The following is a 20,950-nucleotide window of genomic DNA, read 5'->3' on the forward strand; positions in this document are numbered from 1 at the left end:
AGAAATATTTAGAAAAAGGTAAGGAGGTGTATGTTGTTTATGGATCTGAAGAAAGCGTATGATAGAGTTGATAGGGAAGCAATGTGGAATGTGATGAGGTTATTTGGTGTTGGTGGAAGAATATTACAAGCAGTGAAGAGTTTCTACAAAGGTAGTAAAGCATGTGTTAGGATAGGAAATGAAGTGAGCAATTGGTTTCCAGTGAGAGTGGGACTGAGACAGGGATGTGTGATGTCGCCGTGGTTGTTTAACTTGTATGTTGATGGAGTGGTGAGAGAGGTGAATGCTTGAGTGCTTAGACGAGGATTGAAACTGGTAGAGGAGAATGACCATGAATGGGAGGTAAATCAGTTGTTGTTTTCGGATGATACTGTACTGGTTGCAGACGAAGAAGAGAAGCTTGGACGATTAGTGACATAATTCGGAAGGGTGTGTGAGAGAAGGAAGTTGAGAGTTAATGTGGGTAAGAGTAAGGTTATGAGATGTTTGGGAAGGGAAGGTGGTGGGAGGTTGAATGTCATGTTGAATGGAGAGTTACTTGGAGGTGGATCAGTTTAAGTACTTGGGGTCTGTTGTTGCAGAAAATGGTCAAGTGGAAGGAGAAGTACGTCACAGAGTGCATGAAGGATGCAAAGTGTTGGGGGCAGTTAAGGGAGTAGTAAAAAATAGAGAGTTAGGCATGAATGTAAAGAGAGTTCTGAATGAGAAAGTGATTGTACCAACTGTGATGTATGGATCGGAGTTATTATTATTATTATTACTAGCCAAGCTACAACCCTAGTTGGTAAAGCAAGAGGCTATAAGCCCAAGGGCTCCAACAGGGAAAAATAGCCCAGTGAGGAAAGGAAATAAGGAAATAAATAAATGATGAGAATAAATTAACAATATATCATTCTAAAAAAAGTAACGTCAAAACAGATATGTCCTATACAAACTATCAACAATGTCAAAAACAGATATGTCATATATAAACAATAAAAAGACTTATGTCAGCCTGATCAACATAAAAACATTTGCTCCAACTTTGAACTTCTGAAGTTCTACTGATTCAACTACCCGATTAGGAAGATCATTCCACAACTTGGTAACAGCTGGAATAAAACTTCTAGAATACTCAGTAGTATTGAGCCTCATGATGAAGGCCTGGCTATTAGAATTAACTGCCTGCCTAGTATTACGAACAGGATAGAATTGTCCAGGGAGATCTGAATGTAAAGGATGGTCAGAGTTATGAAAAATCTTATGCAACATGCATAATGAACTAATTGAACGACAGTGCCAAAGATTAATATCTAGATCAGGAATAAGAAATTTAATAGACCGTCAGTTTCTGTCCAACAAATTAAGATGAGAATCAGCAACTGAACACCAGACAGGAGAACAATACTCAAAACAAGGTAGAATGAAAGAATCAAAACACTTCTTCAGAATAGATTGATCACCGAAAATCTTGTAAGACTTTCTCAACAAGCCAATTTTTTGTGCAATTGAAGAAGACAAAGACCTAATGTGTTTCTCAAAAGTAAATTTGCAGTCGAGAATCACAGCTAAAGTTTTAAAAGTCATACAAATTTAAACAAACATTATCAATACTGAGATCCGGATGTTGAGGAGCCACCGTCCTTGACCTACTTACAATCATACTTTGAGTTTTGTTAGGATTCAACAGAAATTGAATGTGTTTGAGATGAAGTGTCTAAGGAGTATGGCTGATGTATCTCGAGTAGATAGGGTTAGGAATGAAGTAGTAAGCGTGAGAACGGGTGTAAGAAATGAGTTAGCAACTAGAGTGGATATGAAGATGTTGAGGTGGCTTGGCCATGTTGAGAGAATGGAAAATGGTCGTCTGCTAAAGAAGGTGATGAATGCAAGAGTTGATGGGAGAAGTACAAGAGGAAGGCCAAGGATTGGGTGGATGGATGGTATGAAGAAAGCTCTGAGTGATAGGAGGATAGATGTAAGAGAGGCAAGAGAGCGTGCTAGAAATAGGAATGAATGGCGAGTGATTGTGACGCAGTTCCGGTAGGCCCTGCTGCTTTCTCCGGTGCCTCGGATGACTGCGGAGGTAGCAGAAGTAGGGGATTCACCATTATGAAGCTTCATCTGTGGTGGATAACGGGGGAGGGTGGGCTGTGTCACCCTAGCAGTACCAGCCGAACTCGGTTGAGTCCCTTGTCAGGCAAGGAGGAACGTAGAGAGGAGAGGTCCCCTTTTTTGTTTCATTTGTTTGATGTTGGCTACCCCCCAAAATTGGGGGAAGTGCCTTGGTATATGTATGTATGTAAGCATAAACAAAATGCATGAAAACTATGATGGTCTATTACAAATTGGTGCTGATGTAATTTACATTACTGTAGTAATTTATATTGATCAAATTAGAAAATTATTGTTTGCTATTCTTGATATTCTTGGAATCAGCTGATCACAACCATAAATAATAAAAAGTAAATGTTGATTGTTAAGTTCCACTTAAAATAAAAAAAAATAGCATACAAAAATGTATTTTCATATGATTTTATATACTTTTATTCTTATCTATTGTACAATAACATGATTTTATGTGCAGTTAATGCTTAGAATGGTTGATAGTTGAACTATCATAAAAACACCACTATTAAGCTCTTAAAGACCATCAACTAATATATAACACAGTTACAGCTGCTTTTATAGCTCACTTGCTAGGATTTATGTTCATTACGTGAACGTTTACTATGCATGTAAGTATTTCAATATAATTTTATTTACTTTAATTCTCATCTATTGTTAAATACATGTTTTATGTGCTTTTAACATTATTCCAGTGATATTATGACTAAAATACTTGTGGCAGATAGATGGAAAGTCAAACAACATGACTCAAAACGGGATTTTTATTTTTCCATGCATTACTTTTGACAACGGATGTAAATTCGAAACCGACTTACCTCGATACGATGTAAGTTGAGGTATACCTGTAGTGAAAGATGTTCACATGTAGCTGTTTAGAGTCGCTGAGGGAGATCTCTCGGGATCTCCGTCGGGAGTTGCAGATGTCGACTAGGCATGAAGAGTCTGCTAGGCATGAATCTTTCTGACGGGACGAGTTTGCTGGGCAAGACGAGTCTTGCAGGCGAGACGAGTCTGATGGCCTGTTCCTGAAGATCAAAGGCAGGGAATGGATGAATCCAATTCCCATAGGATCTTTAAGGATCTACGTCAGTAGGCGAGGCAAGTCTTATAACGAGACAAGACTGCTCATGAAGAGGCCTGCTCTAAAGGGCAATGGCGGAGAATAGGCAAACGCAATTCCTGTGGGAGGAATCACCTGAAGGGGAGACCAACCAGGAAAAGGAAGATTCTCTCACGGATGGGGAGGGCGTCCACTGTTTGCTGCCGCTGTCAGCGATCCTTCAAGCATTAGGAACTACACCCTCAGCAGGGGAGTGGATGAATCTCTCTCTTCACTACAAGAATCCTCCAAAGGGGAGACCAAAAGGAGAAGAGACCACAGGGAGAAGAAAGTTTTTCCGCAGACAGGAAAGACACGATCAACATTTGCTACCGTAGTTGGTGATTCTCCCCGCAAAGGAAGGGAGAGTTCCAGCAACCACAGGTGATCCTATTAGCCATAATCTCTGTTTCCCATCACCAAGTTCTAACCCAAGTTGAAGGTCGACATCGAGCATTGTACGAGAAACGAGCCGGAACTCAAACCGAGTTCCCCTCGAATGGGAATGGTACCTTTTGCCAGCAGGAAGGTTGCCCTCATCTCTGAGAGGTTTAAGTGGTGGTCCCGTTTGGGCTCTGACCACAGGTAAGAGGCCATGTGGTACAGCATGCAGGACCCCCTTTTCTTTGATGCATCTGGAGGGAGAAATCAATTTCATCTTGTAACCTCCTTATCAGGTCAGTCTCTCGCTTAGATCTTGTAGAGAACCAGAGGAAATGAAGATACCTGATGCCAAAGGACCTGGGATCTGGCTGTTTCCGAAGAGGTTAAATTAGACGGAAACTGATGAGGTCTTGTCGATCCTGCGGTAGTTTCTGATGTAGGACTAGCAGCAAAGGCGTCTTCTTCCACCCATGAGACATCATCTCGGGGTGGATCGTGGTGGTCGTTCAAGTTGCCAGATGAAGACTGCCTGACCCCCTCTGCAGGTCTTGTAATCCTCGATAAGGATTTCGGCATTGTCTTTAGAGTCCTTAGACTTTTTCCTCGGAGGGAAGCAGGTCTCTAGCACAGATAGTTTTGGTGGAACATCCTTATGTTGGTTACCCATAGGGGACAGTATTGTATCTTCCACGGGTTTCAAGGCTACCTGGTTCTCGGGGGACCTGCTCGATGAGGGAGAGCCAGAAAGAGTTAGATAGAGACTATTCCCAGCGCGAAACTTCCACCTGGACTGCTGGCTGTGGAGCAAGAGGACGAGGAGGAGTAGGCACGATGACACTTGACCTTCCCTTGGATGTCCTGACAAGGGTCAGCTTGACCCTGGATGAGACTAACTCATAAGGGAATCCTCTTTTCCACTTGAGGGAAAAGAAAGAAACCAAAGTTTCTCAGCAGGAAGGAACCGTAGATTTTTGCCTTGTGTCCGTAGAAGGCAAGGAAGACTCTTCCAGGGGAATTCTGGGAGTTTCAGACAGACGAGCAGGTGGGATACCTGTCGCAAAGGCTTGCGTGATAGACCTAACCAAGGCTCCAAACCACGGCTCCTGACCAATAGCGGCACTATCGTTAAGTTTCTCTGAAGGGAACGACGAAGAGGGCCTTCGCAAGGAAGTCTTATCAGCTGTCGCAGAAGCTCTAGAGGAAGGCTGCAGTGTTGATGTCTCCTTCTGAGGAAAAGGAATCGACCATGAAGGGAGTTCTTCAGAACCTTGAACTCCTGCTGCTTAGATGTCTTGCCTTTTTTTGCTCTAACTAGTAAACGCGATGTTCTGCGTTTGCGAGGAAGAGAACGAAGTGAAAGAGGACGATGGGGAGAAGACTTAGGTCTCTCTGGAGGGAACTTCGAAGCTCAATGAGAAGGGTTAGAAAGCTTCCCTTCCCGTGAACAGCGCCGTTCATTACAGTGGTGTTGTTCTGGCGAACGTTGGCGACGATTGGGGGCAGGTTCCTGGGGTCGCTGTACTGTGGCAGCGTGATCACAGGTAGTTGTCTGTCAGCGATCTGCTGATGGAGACTGTCAGTCATTTGACGATGGTCTAGGCCATAGACGAGTTGGTGAACAAGCAGCACGAAGCTGATGTTATTTGCCTTCCGGTCTTGGAGAGCGGCGAGTCATTGGTGAATGACAAGAGGGTGACCAGCGAGCAGCCAAAGACTGCTGATGAGCTGGAGTGCAGAGGGCTACTGGTGATCAGTGAGTTGGAAATCAGTGGGTTGGAGATCGGCGAGTGGGTGATCGACGCACTGACGATCAGTGACCAGGGGAAGGGCTGTAACCCTAAGGAGAGTGGTAAACCGCTGGAGAGGATTGCAAATGGACCAACGTCGGCAGACGACAAGCAGCGGCCTTTTGACGATTTGGTGATGGAAGATCAACCGGATGGCTGGAACCCGCTAGCGAGCCACGAACCGGAGTTGTCAGCGAGCAGATGGCAAGGAGTGATGGTCTGTCAAGCGCCGCAAGGCTGGCGAACGACGAGACCGCCGAGTAAGAGAACGTCAAGTTGACGAACGGAGAGCTGACGCCTGTCAAGAACGGCAAAAGACGAGTTGTCGAATGCCAATCAGAGATCGATGCAATCAGTAAGAAACTAGAGATCATCTAGCCATTGAATCAGCGATTGGCGAGCTAGCGAATGGCAAGCTAGCGAATCAGAGATCTGGTGACCTGCGAGCAGAGAATCGGCATGGCGATCAGCGGTCAACGATCTTTAAGCTTGCAATTGGTAGACTGGAGATCAACAAGCTGGCGATCGGTAAGCTGTAAATAGGCAAGCTGGCGAATGGTGAGCTGTCAAATGGTCTAATGGTGAGGTGGCGATCAGCAAGTGGAGATCTGAGACAACGCTCGGCAAGCTGGAAATCAACAATCGTTTAATTGAACAACAGCAGTATGGTTCGACGATTGGTGTGCTAGAAATTGGTGATCGACAAGCTATAAATCAGCAATCGGCAAGCAAATATTGGTGAGCTAATAATCGGCGGTTGGTGAGCTAATAATCGGCGGTCGGTGAGCTAATAATCGGCGGTCGGTGAGCTAATAATCGGCGGTCGGTGAGCTAATAATCGGCGGTCGGTGAGCTAATAATCGGTGATCGGCCATCTGACACTCGGTAATCAGCAAGCTGACGATTGGCAATCGGCGAGCTGGAGATCGGCGATCGGTGAAAGAAGAGCTAACAATCAGCGATCGGCAAGCTGACGATTGGTGATAGACGATCAGCGAGATAATGATTGGTGACTTGGGGAACGGCGACCTGGAGATCGACAATTGGCAAGCTGACAATTGGCGATCGCCAAGCTAGCAATCGGCGAGACACCCCAGTTGTCGATGGCAGGTTGGGAAACCAGGAGATTCAATGGCCAACAGTGAGCCACAAATAGCAGTTCGATGGAATGAGGTCGGAGAGGGGCGTTGAACAGGCGAACATCTTAAGGCTGGCGAGCGGCGAGTCCAAGGAGAGTCCGGCGAAACAGGTGAGGGTCGGGAACCAGTGGGTGAATAGTGAGACTTACAAGACTCGTCCGGCTGATGATATCTTGATAGAGGCAATAGCTGAAGAGAGGAAGAACGGTAAAGTCTTTGATGATCATCCGAAGATAATTCGGCAGATGGTGACAATGAGCCAAATAGACATCTCTTTGCCAAAGGCGAAAGAGCGCGTCCGAGGCAATGAAGAGGATTACAAACTCAGCGAGCTCGCCGATGACAATGACGATCCTCCACAGGAAGACTGCTCAGCAGGAAGATCTCTGCAAGGTCTCCAAAGTCAAAAGTTCGGTCAGTTGGAGACTCCCGGAGCCAAAAGCAAAGTGAGATACAGTCACAGGTATGCGAGTGAGAGGGGTAGCTACTAACCCCACCCCACTAACAAGTGGTATGAGTGGTTACCCCTCGCTAAAAGTCTAGTTATTTTCTATTATTTTCATTATCATTTTCATTATTATTTTCATTATTATCATTTTCATTATTATTTTCATTATTCTTATTTTCATCATTATCATTTTCATCATTACTATTATTATTTTCATCATTACCTGTATTATTATTATTTCCATCATTATTATTATTATTTCCATCATCATCATCATCATCATCATCATCATCATTATTATGTGCTACGCTACAACCCCAGTTGGAAAAGCAAGATGCTATAAGCACAGGGGCCCCAACAGGGAAAATAGCATAGTAGCAAGGTGAGGAAAGGAAACAAGTTAAAAAATATTTTAAGAACAGTAATAACATTAAAATAAATATTTTCTATATAAACTATAAAAACTTTAACAAAACAAGAGGAAGAGAAATAAGATAGAATAGTGCGCCCGAGTGTACCCTCAAGTGAGAGAAATCTAACCCAAGACAGTGGAATACCATGGTACAGAAACTATGGCACTACTCAAGACTAGAAAACAATGATTTGATTTCAGAGTGTCCTAGAAGAGCTGCTTACCACAGGCAGTCTCTTCTACCCTTACCAAGAGTTAAGTGGCCACTGAACAATTACAGTGCCATAGTTAACCGCTTAAGAGAAGAATTGTTTGGTAATCTCAGTGTTGTTATGTGTATGAGGACAGAGGAGAAAACGGAAAGAATAGGCCAGCCTATTCGGTGTATCAGTAGGCAAAGCGAAAATGAACCATAACCAGAGAGAAGGATCCAATATAGTACTGTTTGTCCAGTCAAAGGACCCAATAACTCTCTAGTGGTAGTATCTCAATGGATGGCTGGTGCCCTGGCCAAACTACTGCCTAATGATGGCTCATCTTTCAGCTGTGCCGAAAGTAATACACCTATAAATAGCGTAGGTTTGTATTCCAGTTACAGAACAAAGTGTACAATATTGTGACCTTTTACCTTACTGCAAAAATGTAATTATCCAAGGACATACTAAAGTAAGTCTCACAAAAACAGTTGTTCTAATTATAGTAAATCAATACTGTAGACATTTTTCATATACAAAAATAACATTAAGGGTATGTATTTCAGATCAGAATCTAAAAACTTACTCAAGTTTTGAATAATATGAGATCGCTCCTTCAACAAAAAGCTGAAGGCGTTCTCGATGACCTTCTCCAACCAAAACAAATAATGGCTGGCCATTGGGGCCTGAAATTATAATTAAAAATGACAAATTCGAAGATAATTTGTATTTTTCCTAACCATACAAACCTTAGCTATTTACAAAGGGTATTACTTTTAGCGTAGCTGAAATGGCGAGCCATTAGAATTTAACGAGGGTGTATTACCCCCGCGCTAGTTAGCGGGGGGTAGGGGAGTGGTAGCTAGCTACCCCTCCTCCCCCTCACACACACGTGAATACTCACTTTCACTTAGAGGTAGGACTTGTCTTGGGGGACAGGGCTGGCGGGCAAATATGTGTAAATAGCTAAGGTTTGTATGGTTAGGAAAAATACAAATTATCTTCGAATTTGTCATTTGTTCCGTAACCGAAATACAAACCACGCTATTTACAAAGGGTGACTTATCCCTTAGGAAGGGTGGAAAGTCCCCAGCCATACTGGCTTTGGCTTTACCCGGGGACTCAGAATCCGAGTGAGTCGCACTCGAGAAAAGGAGTCCCTGCACCTCACAAGTTCCTTGCTCCGCAAGGAACCATGTGGCCTACGTAAGCTTGTGTGTGAAGGAAGAAGTGTGACTCGTCCTAGGCCGTTGACCTGGAGTTCCAGAAGGAACTCTGGGTTAGGACGTTCCCAATACCACCTCGTCAGGGTATGGGGGACGCGACAGTATTGACTCAATACTCAGAACACAAGGAAGCATGGTTTACCTGCAGAGGTTCGAGGTCAGCTATGCAGAGACCAGGATGCTGCTTCCCCGTAGAGGGGATGATGAAGAAAGAAGTAAGGGCCAGACATACTTCTTTCGTTCATGCAGACTAAAACCTGATAACAATGCCCTCAACCTTCTGCTACCTGTCCAAAAGGGAGCCTGAGGTTAGACCAGCTGTTGTGTAGCCACCACAGAGCGATAGAAAACGTATCGAGACTCCTGTGGGTCACGCCCTGCAGGAAGCGGGCTGCGAAGGTCTTCAGACGCTTCCAGACTCCAGCCTGTAGCACCTGCGTCACAGAGTAGTATTACTCGAAGGCAAGGGACGTTGCGATGTATCCAACATCGTGCTGTAGGGCGACGTGACGGGGGAGGGTCTGAAGACAGGACGAGATGAATGTCCTTGAGTCCGGGCTGAAGAGGTATACTGGTGACTCTCCCCCCATGTCCTCCTTGTGTTCCCAAATCGGCTGCAACTGAGGACAAACTGCAGCTGTTCCCAGCGCTAACCTCTCGATTCCTTACTGGCAAGAAAGAGAAGGTCTTGGGACATTAGACACAGAATGGAGACTCGAAATCTTGAATGAATCGGACCGAAGGGCCGGGACCCTCAGATTCCGAGTCTAGCCAACAACTCAGGAGCGAGCCTGAATGTTGCCTTCCCCTCTTCCTTAGAAAGGGGGGAGTAGTAAGAGACCAAGAAGATTGCTTATACACTGGCCGTGGCCAGAGTGAGCAGAAGACCCAAGGCGGAATACAATCCGAGGCCTGTCGTAAAAGGGGTCTTGAGAAGATCTCTTAAAGGACTAAAAGTCCGAGCCATGCTCCAAGTTGGAGGTCTTCCTCCGACTAGGGCAGGGACGATCGTAGCTTCGCATGAGCGAGGATAGATCTAGCGGGCAGGAAAGTTATCCCTTTAAGCCTGAAGGTCAGGGAAAGGCTGAGCGACAGGCTTCATTGCCGAGAGCGGAAAGGAGTTTCCTCCCGCCGAAAGGCAATAAGACTGTTATTGCTGGAGAAGAGGCCTCAAGGGAAGGGGTATATCTCCCACGGCACCAACCACCTTAGACTCTTCACTTTGCCTGGGAGACCCCTGTGGATGACTATCGCAGATGACGCGACCTCCGTACCGCGACTGTAGCGGGTTGTCTCTTCTAGAGGAGGAAGCGTAGTGTCTCCAGGCATGAAGCCGAAGCGACGTCCCGGTTCGGGAGAGATGTCGCAGTGTGGTTGCTTGAGTAGTCTGCGCCGTGGGAGAAGCTCTCCCGGGATTTCCGTCAGGGGAAGCAGAGGGTCCAGAAACCGTTCTGCGCGTAGTCCCAGTGGAGCTCTCCCATTGAAAGGTTGACAGACAACCTGGTCTTGTTGAGGCCCATTGTCCGCAGACAAAAAGGAGGGAAGACGCAGGCGTCGAAGTTGTCCTACCATCACCAGAATGCATCTTGCCAGTGTCTCGGGGACTGAGACTGGGGGGAAGACTAGCGGAAGCTTGAGGTTCCAAGCTGTCGCGATCAGGTCCCCCAGACCAGCACTTGCTGGTTACCCAAGGTCAAAGACCCCTAGGTACACTCTCTCTATGAGGCTCTGCTCGGATAGTCTGAGAGAAACATTCCCCTGCCTGGAATGAGAGAGCCGATGGTGGTATTGAGAGAATCTCAATCATCCCGGTATCTCTACTGCAAGATGTGAAGGTGTGAAAATGCGTCCCCTGCTGGTTAGAATGAAGTCGACGCGCAACGGGGACACTCGGCAGTAGCTGTAGGATCTGAAGAGGGGCCAGACTAAGGTCCCTAAGCCTGCCTGAATGATGGAGAGGTATCCTTCAGGTCTTGACCATAGGCCTGGACCGGAACATGCGCCCCCCCCCCCCCTTTCCTTTGACGAGTCCGAGAACCGCATCAAGAATGTGGGGAAAGGACGAGAATATCCACTACCATCAAGAGGCTCCATAGGTCAACACCCATTGCAGGTCTAATAGTTCCGCTGGTCCCATAGGGCCAGGGAGTCCAGTTAAAACATGCCTGAAGCCACCGGAACTTGGATCGCCCCACATGGAACTTATCCTGAGGCGACCGTTCGGACTATAGACGGGTCAATGAGGAAAGAAGAACTAGGAAACGTTCCAAGGTAGGGCTGAAAGCTCTGCTTGAATGAGAACAGGTACTGCGACTCTCCTCAGTCTTGCCACAGTCAACCGAAAGGAAGGCTCGGAGGATGTGGTAACAGAATCTGGCGTCCCCAGGTGGTCACCCATCCAAGTACCGACGTTGCTTAACCTCGCTGGATGGACGAGAAGCGGGGTTTCCAATGTGGTAAGGCGGTTGACTCAATATCATGGCCAGATACTCCAGATGTTGAGGCAGAGGAAGAGAAGGCTCCAAGCAAAATACCATGAGCCCACACTCCTGGTAAGCATCCGGAAGCTTGTCCCGGCGCTGAAGAAGGTCGAAACCCGAGCCTACAGGAGTTGACCAGCCCTCCAAACAGCAGAGGGGGCGGAAGCCTGCCCCTGAGTGGCCAAGAGGAAGGCAGGGAGAGTTCTCTGGGGAAACAAACCTGCTATGCCACGGCGGGATAGCCACACTGCATCATAAGCAGGAATACTTGCAGTCTAGGCTGAATTCGACGAGCACCCTGGAAGATGGATGGAATGGAAACTGAAAGTACCCGTCCTTCCGATCCAGGGATTTTAAGGAGTCCTGTCGCCTCGTTACCAGTCTGATCGATTCTGCTGGCCGAAGTTTGTTCGACAAACTTGATCTGGGCTGAGAGGTCGACTATGGACATCCCCTCTCAGATCCTTCCTTACAAAAAAGGATCGACTGAGGGGGCCGGGGGTGAAGCCGTCGATGATCCTAAGGAAGACCTTCGCCTAAGGTATGGATCATTCTGCCCAACCGGGCAATTCTGCTGACGCTATGGCATAGAGGTTCTGAGACACTGAATTCGCTGACAGAGACGGCAGGCGCGATATCCTTGGCTACTCACAGAGAATATGCGGGAATGGGCATCGGGAAGCTGTCATTCGGATGAGTAACCTTAAGCATCCTCCCAGCGAAAAACCTGCAATCCTAGAGTTCGTGAACTCCTTTTAGGACTATGCCCCCCCGGGGGAGTCTCCCGTGCCATCTGTTCCTGACAGGAGAAAACTGCAATTGGACACCTTGTCCCAGTTGTCGTAGCCGATAACTTAGGCCGACGTGGTTGAAAGAAAAGGCGCTGGAGCCCTGCAGAGTCTGGAAGAAAGCGCCTTGGAGGAGTGAAACCGGAAGTCGATTTACTCCGCACAGCAGCTGTCTAAGTCTCTGTCCTTGGGCACAAACAAACTCTTCTCAAGGATGGAAGGGTGTCTGAGGTCGTCGACCTCCACAGATGAGACACCCGAAGGAAGCCCTCAGTCAGCGCGTCCAGATGGTACAACATCGAGCTTGTCCGCAAGTTAGATACTAACGACGAAAGGCCAAGGTGCCTGAGCTCGAGAGGAGGAAAGTACCCTTGATCTTCCTGTAGCTTCCTTGAACCAAACCTCGGGCCGTAACCGAGGAGGGAAAGAACCTGGTAAGCTCCCAGAGGAAGAGGTAAGCAGTCACCCCTTGTCCGATGGAGAAATCTCGAACGGAAAGCCCCCCCCGCCAAAAATCCTTCCAGGGAATGACGGGGAAGGGCTAACCCATGTTCAGGAATAGAGGAGTGTTGTTCAGATCTCTCTTAAGTTTCTCCTATTCTGCAAGTGCCATGCTCTGTGTTTACGGGGTGAGACAGTGTTCTGGAAATACGCTCCAGAAGAACTCGCCAGGCTGGTCATGCTGCGAAAACCCCATTGGGAATCGTGGTCGCAATTGCCCTGGAGCTCGCGCGACGGGAATTCCTGGTGGTCGGCGGGCGATAACCCATAGACGAGCAATGGATACTGCAAGAAATAAGCCGACATTTGTGCGAAGAAACACTGTAGGTTCGCGCGACGGAACATCATCCGTCTGCGCGATGGAAAAAAACCGTTGGTTCACGCGTGGGCGAACATTGGAGAGCATGAGCGTGGCCGTGCGGTTGCGCGGGCGAGCGGTCGCGCGGGCGCGCGGTCGCGCGGGCGCGCGGGCGCGCGGGCGCGCGGGCGCGCGGGCGCGCGGGCGCGCGGGCGCGCGGGCGCGCGGGCGCGCGGGCGCGCGGGCGCGCGGGCGCGCGGCGCGCGGGCGCGCGGGCGCGCGGGCGCGCGGGCGCGCGGGCGCGCGGGGCGCGCGGGCGCGCGGGCGCGCGGGCGAGCGGGCGCGCGGGCGAGCGGGCGCGCGGGCGAGCGGGCGCGCGGGCGAGCGGGCGCGCGGGCGAGCGGGCGCGCGCGGGCGAGCGGGCGCGCGGGCGAGCGGGCGCGCGGGCGAGCGGGCGCGCGGGCGAGCGGGCGCGCGGGCGAGCGGGGGCGCGGGCGAGCGGGGGCGCGGGGGCGCGGGCGAGCGGGCGAGCGGGCGCGCGGGCGAGCGGGCGCGCGGGCGAGCGGTCGCGCGGGCGAGCGGTCGCGCGGGCGCGCCGGCGAGCGGTCGCGCAGTCGCGCAGGCGAGCGGTCGCGCAGTCGCGCAGGCGAGCGGGCGCGCAGGCGAGCAGGCGCGCAGGCGCGCAGGCGAGCGGTCGCGCGGGCGCGCAGGCGAGCGGTCGCGCGGGCGCGCAGGCGAGCGGTCGCGCGGGCGCGCAGGCGAGCGGTCGCGCGGGCGCGCAGGCGAGCGGTCGCGCGGGCGCGCAGGCGAGCGGTCGCGCGGGCGCGCAGGCGAGCGGTCGCGCGGGCGCGCAGGCGAGCGGTCGCGCGGGCGCGCGGGCGCGCAGGCGAGCGGTCGCGCGGGCGCGCAGGCGAGCGGTCGCGCAGGCGAGCGGTCGCGCGGGCGCGCGGGCGCGCAGGCGAGCGGTCGCGCGGGCGCGCAGGCGAGCGGTCGCGCGGGCGCGCAGGCGAGCGGTCGCGCGGGCGCGCAGGCGAGCGGTCGTGAGGGTGGGCAGGTGGATGAGAGCGAGTCCGAGGCGGCGAACGCAAGCGTTAGCGCGATGGCGAGGAAACGCGCTGCCGCCTGGGCGAGGAGGACTGCTGGCGATATGGATCAACAAGCGATCGGTGGTGAGCGCTAACTCATAGGTTGGCGATGGCACGTTGTGACATGCCGACGCGATGGTCGAGCAGTATGCGCAGGTGAGCGATCGTGTGAAGGTGAGCGATCGTGTGAAGGTGAGCGATCGTGTGAAGGTGAGCGATCGTGTAAAGGTGAGCGATCGTGTGAAGGTGAGCGATCGTGTGAAGGTGAGCGATCGCGAGCAGTGATCAGCATGCGCAGGGTCGCGCGATGGTGGTCAGCATGCCAGGGTCTCGCAATGGTGGTCAGCATGCCAGGGTCTCGCGATGGCGGTCAGCATCCGCAGTTGAGGGTCGCGCGATGGCGATCAGCATCCGCCGTTGAGGGTCGCGCGATGGCGATCAGCATCCGCCGTTGAGGGTCGCGCGATGGCTATCAGCATCCGCAGGTGAGGGTCGCGCGATGGCGATCAGCATCAGCCGTTGAGGGTTGCGCGATGGCGATCAGCATCCGCAGTTGAGGGTAGCGCGATGGTGATCAGCATCCGCAGTTGAGGGTCGCGCGATGGCGATCAGCATCCGCAGTTTGAGGGTCGCGCGATGGCGATCAGCATCCGCAGTTTGAGGGTCGCGCGATGGCGATCAGCATCCGCAGTTTGAGGGTCGCGCGATGGCGATCAGCATCCGCAGTTTGAGGGTCGCGCGATGGCGATCAGCATCCGCAGTTTGAGGGTCGCGCGATGGCGATCAGCATCCGCAGTTTGAGGGTCGCGCGATGGCGATCAGCATCCGCAGTTTGAGGGTCGCGCGATGGCGATCAGCATCCGCAGTTTGAGGGTCGCGCGATGGCGATCAGCATCCGCAGTTTGAGGGTCGAGCGATGGCGATCAGCATCCGCAGTTGAGGGTTGTGCGATGGCGATCAGCATCCGTAGTCGAGGGTCGCGCGATGGTGATCAGCATGCGCAGGTGAGCTAGTAGCTGGCGAACCATGTTCCTTCAGAAGTGTTGGAGAACGTTGGCGCGCCGGCTGTAACACACGTGGGCGATCCGGAGATCACTGGCGGGCTGATGATCGCTGACGAGCTGATGATCGCTGGCGAGCTGATGATCGCTGACGAGCTGATGATCGCTGACGAGCAGAAGGCTACGCGTGGAAGCCTGCGCAAAGAAGAAGAGTCCTTGACCCCGACCTGAACCGAAGTTCTAGATCGCGAGGGCGAACGTGGGCGCACAGGGCACGTAACAGGAACCAACAGGAACCGCAGGGAAGATCATCTTGAAAGCGCTGACGAACAGGAGAGCGCTGATGAGCAGAAGGGCGCGCAGGGAAACCCTGACACGCAAGGGAAGAACCCCCGTGGGGGCAACCCTTTGCCCCGAAGGGATCGTTGTCCGCCGGGAGACTGATGTCCGTCGGAAGACCGCTGTCCGTCGGGCAGACCGTTGTCCGTCGGGAAGACCGTTGCCCGTCGGAAGACGAGATCAGACTGCTGTCCATCTGCACCAAGGCGGAAGATCGAGAAAAAGGAGTTGTAGGCTGCAAACGGAGATCCAAAAAGGCGCCTCAAGCACCCTTATAGGGAGATGAGAGGCCCTTACGACGAGGCGGACGGTGGGCCTTACGGCGAGGGAGGCCAACAGCAACAGCAACAGAAGAAACCTCCGAAGAGGAGTCTCTATGAGTGTACTCTCTCGCGAACGAAAGAGAAACACTTCGTGGAAGAGACTGGTCAGCCAGTGACCTAAAAGGAGCAATCCTCCGAAGAGGAGCTCCTGCAGTTGCCCAGCCCCTTGAGCGAAACTGCAGGTGCGACCGCTCAGCACCAAGAGCATAGTCGCACGAAAAAAAGGCAAGAGAAGAACCCCCCAAAAGGGGAAAAACTCAAGCCTGGACAGGAAAAACTTCCCTCGGAAGGAAAGTTATCCGCCCAAGGAGGCAAGCCTCCTGACTGTTCTAAAATGAACTGGAGAGCTGTCCGTCGACACGGGAGTACTACCAGTAGAAGGAGACACGCCCCTGACGAAAATACAAGGGGGGAGGCAGCAACAGCCGAATCCCCAGGACTCCACCAGACAGCTCACACTGTTGCTATATTACAGAAACGAACTATATCGGTAACTGTAAATAAATAAAACAAATAATATTAGTACACATTCATTCCCCCGGGAAGGCTCCGAAGAGGAATCCCGAGGAAAAGGAACAAGAATTACACAACAGGCACGTGCCCTCACAACCACTTACACTCGCGGAAGGAGAGCTGTAACCAAAACAGAATTATAACAATTATAATTATGTAACATGTAATTATGTAATTTAAAAATGAATGAACACTAAAGAAAGAACGAAAACCCCGAAAGGAATCGTTCTAAACAAAAAACAACTACAATTAGATTCATAACTAATTGATACAAACGTACGGCGTAGCAACCCCCCACACGGAAAGGAAGCTAGGCTACAAGGGCGTAGTAACACGTAGTAAAAGGGTGAATGACCTCAAGAGAGAGAGAGAGAGAAAGACATAAGTCAAACTCGATCGCCACCCATAAAATACGCCGTGGTGGCCTAACTGCCGAGGCCTCCACGTAGATATCGTACACTACACACACACATCTGAAAAGGAAACTTACTTATTTCTATACTCAAATATATATACAAACATGAAAACATGTTTACATATATATTGAGTAAATGAAAAGTAAGCGATTAAGTAAAGACAAAACAGACAATGGCTGCCAAGCGAGGACCAAGACAGAGACGTCTGTCACCGTCCGAGCCAAAAGTTAAAGTGAAAGTGAGTATTCACGTGTGTGTGAGGGGGAGGAGGGGTAGCTAGCTACCACTCCCCTACCCCCCGCTAACTAGCGCGGGGGTAATACACCCTCGTTAAATTCTAATGGCTCGCCATTTCAGCTACGCTAAAAGTAATACCCTTTGTAAATAGCGTGGTTTGTATTTCGGTTACGGAACAAAGTTCAATTCCTGTGAAATTGATATATAATGTCATATGTCATGAAATTTCCTTAAATTCTAACTTTGGGCTATTATATAGTAAAACAAAGTTTCAATAATTTTTCACTGCCATGGGGATTCTCCTTGGAGACTCAAAATGGAAGGCAAGACTTTCTCGGTCTCATTTTCAGCAATCAAATTTTTATCACTCAGTACACAATGGACTTATGAGATACTGATATAATTTTTAAGTGTGAAAAGGGTAAATATAAAAACCATTATCAAAACTTGGCTATTATAACCATCAAGCTTTAAACAATGCCACAATTAAATCATATGAGCATATCTACCAAACTGAATATTTAAAAAATACATAGTGGAAAAACATTACAAGACTGTAAAGAATGGCTTAAAACTACAACAAATAATCTAAATAACTTAAACTTACCAAGAATTAGCAGTGTTGGCCAGCAAGCAATACCAAGTTCATGCCACATTTTTGCTTTGGGGTCATTAACAACAGGATGATGAATGTGATATCGCTCAATTGCTGCCTTAATATTTGCTGAAACGCGTTCATTTTCAAATTTGGCAGAGTGAACGCCTACCTATGAAATATTAAATTGTTAAAAAATAAAATTCTATAGCTGCTGTTTAATACTAAACAAAGTAACTCCGAAGTTTGTAATTAGTGTAAACTGAAAACTCAAAATAACAGAAATTATTTGTTACAGAGTTTCAGAAATATGATATTTTGATTATAAAATAAATTTTTTAATATACTTACCCGGTGAATATATAATAGCTAACGTCTCGGACGGCTCGACAGATACCAAAAAACTCGCGAGCGATCGCCGTGAAGGTTGCGGGTGTGACCACCAGCGCCGACTATCGGCCAGATACCGCATATACTTGTCAAGGTCTCCAGTTCTTCTCAGTCCGCTGGGTCTCTATCGGGGAGGAAGGGAGGGCCTTTAATTTATATATTCACCGGGTAAGTATATTAAAAAATTCATTTTATAATCAAAATATCATTTTTAAATATTAAACTTAGCCGGTGAATATATAATAGCTGATTCACACTTATGGTGGTGGGTAGAGACCAGTATTAATGCAATAAAGGCGTATATGCTCATGAGTTTTTGACAATTATATCATAACAAAACCCACTGAAATATAGGTACCTGGTAAGGAAGCTGACTCTGACGATTACTCTGCCTTATTAGTCCGCTTTCCTCACAAAGCCCAGCCATCCTCTCAGGATGCTGAAAGACTCCAAGGAGCTGTTATATCCAGGGCGACCACCCATACAACAGGACCTCATCAATACCCTTAATCTGGGCGCTCTCGAGAAACGACATTTGACCACCCGCCAAATCAAACAGGATGCGAAAGACTTCCCAGTCTTCCGTACAACCCAAGACAGGATTAAAAACATTTCAAGAGAAGATTAAAAGGATATTGGGATTAAGGGATTGTAGTGGTAGAACCCTCACCCACTACTGCACTCGCTGCAACGAATGGACCCAGGGTGTAGCAGTCCTCATAAAGAGTCTGGACGTCTTTTAAGTAAAATGAAGCGAACACCGACTTGCTCCTCCAAAAGGTCGCATCCATAATACTTCGCAGAGACCTGTTTTGCTTAAAAGCCACCGAAGTTGCTATCGCTCTCACTTCGTGCGTCTTGACCTTAAGTAAACAACGATCTTTCTCACTTAAATGAGAATGTGCCTCCCGGATTAAAAATCAAATAAAGTACGATAAAGCATTTTTAGACATGGGCAATGAGGGCTTCTTAACGGAGCACCATAAGGCCTCAGACCCACCTCGTAAAGGTTTAGTACGAGCTAAATAAAACTTAAGAGCTCTAACTGGGCACAGTACTCTTTCAACCTCGTTGCCTACGATTTCTGACAGGCAAGGTATATCAAAAGATTTAGGCCAAGGACGAGAAGGCAGTTCATTCTTGGCCATTCTTGGCCAAAAATCCAAGTTGAAGCGAACATGTGGCTTTATCTGTAGAGAAGCCGATGTTTCTACTAAAGGCATGGATCTCACCGATCCTTTTAGCCGAAGCCAAGCACACCAAAAAAAAGCGTCTTTAGGGTGAGATCCTTCAGGGAGGCTGAATGCAATGGCTCAAACCTGTCGGACATCAGGAACCTTAGGACCACGTCTAAGTTCCAAGCCGGGGTTGACATACGACGCTCCTTAGAGGTCTCGAAGGACTTAAGGAGATCTTGGAGATCTTTATTATTTGACAGATCCAAGCCTCTATGTCTGAACACAGAAGCCAACATGCTCCTGTAGCCCTTAATAGTGGGAGCAGAGAGGGAGCGAACATTTCTCAGATGCAGGAGAAAGTCTGCAATTTGGGCTACAGAGGTACTGGAAGAGGAAATAGAGGATGACTTGCACCAATCTCTAAAGACCTCCCACTTCGACTGGTAGACCTTGATAGTAGATGATCTCCTAGCCCTCGCGATCGCTCTGGCTGCCTCCTTCGAAAATCCTCGAGCTCTTGAGAGTCTTTCGATAGTCTGAAGGCAGTCAGACGAAGCGCGGGGAGGCTTTGATGAAGACTCTTTACGTGGGGCTGCCGTAAGAGATCCATCCTTAAAGATAGACTCCTTGGAACGTCTACCAGCCATAGAAGTACCTCTGTGAACCACTCTCTCGCGGGCCAGAGGGGAGCAACCAACGTCAACCTTGTCCCTTCGTGAGAGGCGAACTTCTGCAGAACCCTGTTGATGATCTTGAACGGCGGGAATGCGTACGCGTCCAGGTGAGACCAGTCCAGCAGAAAGGCATCTATGTGGGCCGCCTCTGGATCTGGGACTGGAGAGCAATAGGTCGGGAGCCTTTTAGTCAAAGAGGTCGCAAAGAGGTCTATGGTGGGCTGACCCCAAGTCATCCAAAGACTCTTGCACACGTCCTTGTGGAGGGTCCATTCTGTGGGGATCACCTGACCTCTCCGACTGAGACAGTCCGCCAAGACGTTCAACTTCCCCTAGACGAACCTTGTCAACAGTGAGATGCCTCGATCCTTTGACCAGATGAGGAGGTCCCTTGCGATGACGAACAGTGTGTGGGAGTGAGTGCCTCCTTGCTTGGAGATGTACTCCAAGGCTGTGGTGTTGTCCGCATTCACTTCTACCACTTTGTTTCGGAGAAGACTCTCGAAACTCGTCAAGGCCAAGTGAACAGCCAACAGCTCCTTGCAATTGATGTGAAGGCTCCTCTGATCCGACGTCCAAAGACCCGAACATTCCAGACCGTCCAGAGTCGCTCCCCAACCCAAATCCGACGCGTCTGAGAATAACACGTGGTTTGGGTTCTTGACCGCCAGGGACAGACCCTCTCGAAGACTTATGTTGCTGTTCCACCAGTTCAGGCACATCTTTACTGGCTCGGAGATCGGGATTGAAACAGTTTCCAAAGTCTTGCTCTTGTCCCAATGGGAGTCTAGACGGAACTGGAGAGGGCGAAGGTGAAGTCTCACCTAGCGAGATAAATTGTTCCAGGGATGACAGAGTCCCTAGGAGGCTCATCCAACTTCTCACTGAGCAACGGTCTTTTCTCAGCATGAGGCGGACTTTGAGCAAGGTTTGATCTATCCTGGTGGCAGACGGAAAAGCCCGAAAAGCTAGACTGCGAATCTCCATCCCCAAATAGAGAATCGTTTGGGAGGGATTCAGTTGAGACTTCTCTAAGTTCACTAACAGTCCCAACTCCTTTGCAAGATCCAACGTCCATTGAAGGTCCTGCAGACAGCGATGACGGGACGACGCTCTGAGTAGCCAGTCGTCCAGGTACAGGGAGGCTCGAATCCCCGATAAATGAAGAAATTTTGCCACATTTCTCATGAGCCTCGTAAAAACAAGAGGAGCAGGGCTGAGGCCGAAGCACAGTGCTCGGAACTGGTACACCACATTCCTGTATACAAACCTCAGATACGGTTGAGAATCCGGGTGTATAGGAATGTGGAAGTACGCATCCTGCAGGTCGAGAG

General features: G+C 49.5%; 1 protein-coding gene across 1 annotated transcript in view; it reads right to left on the reverse strand.

Annotated features, from left to right (window-relative positions):
• The window catches only part of LOC137650148 (NHL repeat-containing protein 2), a 98,877-nt gene that overhangs the window by 51,706 nt on the left and 26,221 nt on the right, over positions 1-20,950 (reverse strand). The window contains exons 3-4 of the mRNA XM_068383300.1: positions 17,387-17,546; positions 8,159-8,258 (exon numbers count right to left, since the gene is read on the reverse strand). Coding sequence (XP_068239401.1) covers positions 8,159-8,258; positions 17,387-17,546 — 260 coding nt within the window. The remainder of the gene's footprint in view (positions 1-8,158; positions 8,259-17,386; positions 17,547-20,950) is intronic.

The sequence above is a fragment of the Palaemon carinicauda genome, chromosome 11, assembly GCF_036898095.1.
Source record: "Palaemon carinicauda isolate YSFRI2023 chromosome 11, ASM3689809v2, whole genome shotgun sequence".
In the NCBI taxonomy this organism is placed as follows: Eukaryota; Metazoa; Arthropoda; class Malacostraca; order Decapoda; family Palaemonidae; genus Palaemon; species Palaemon carinicauda.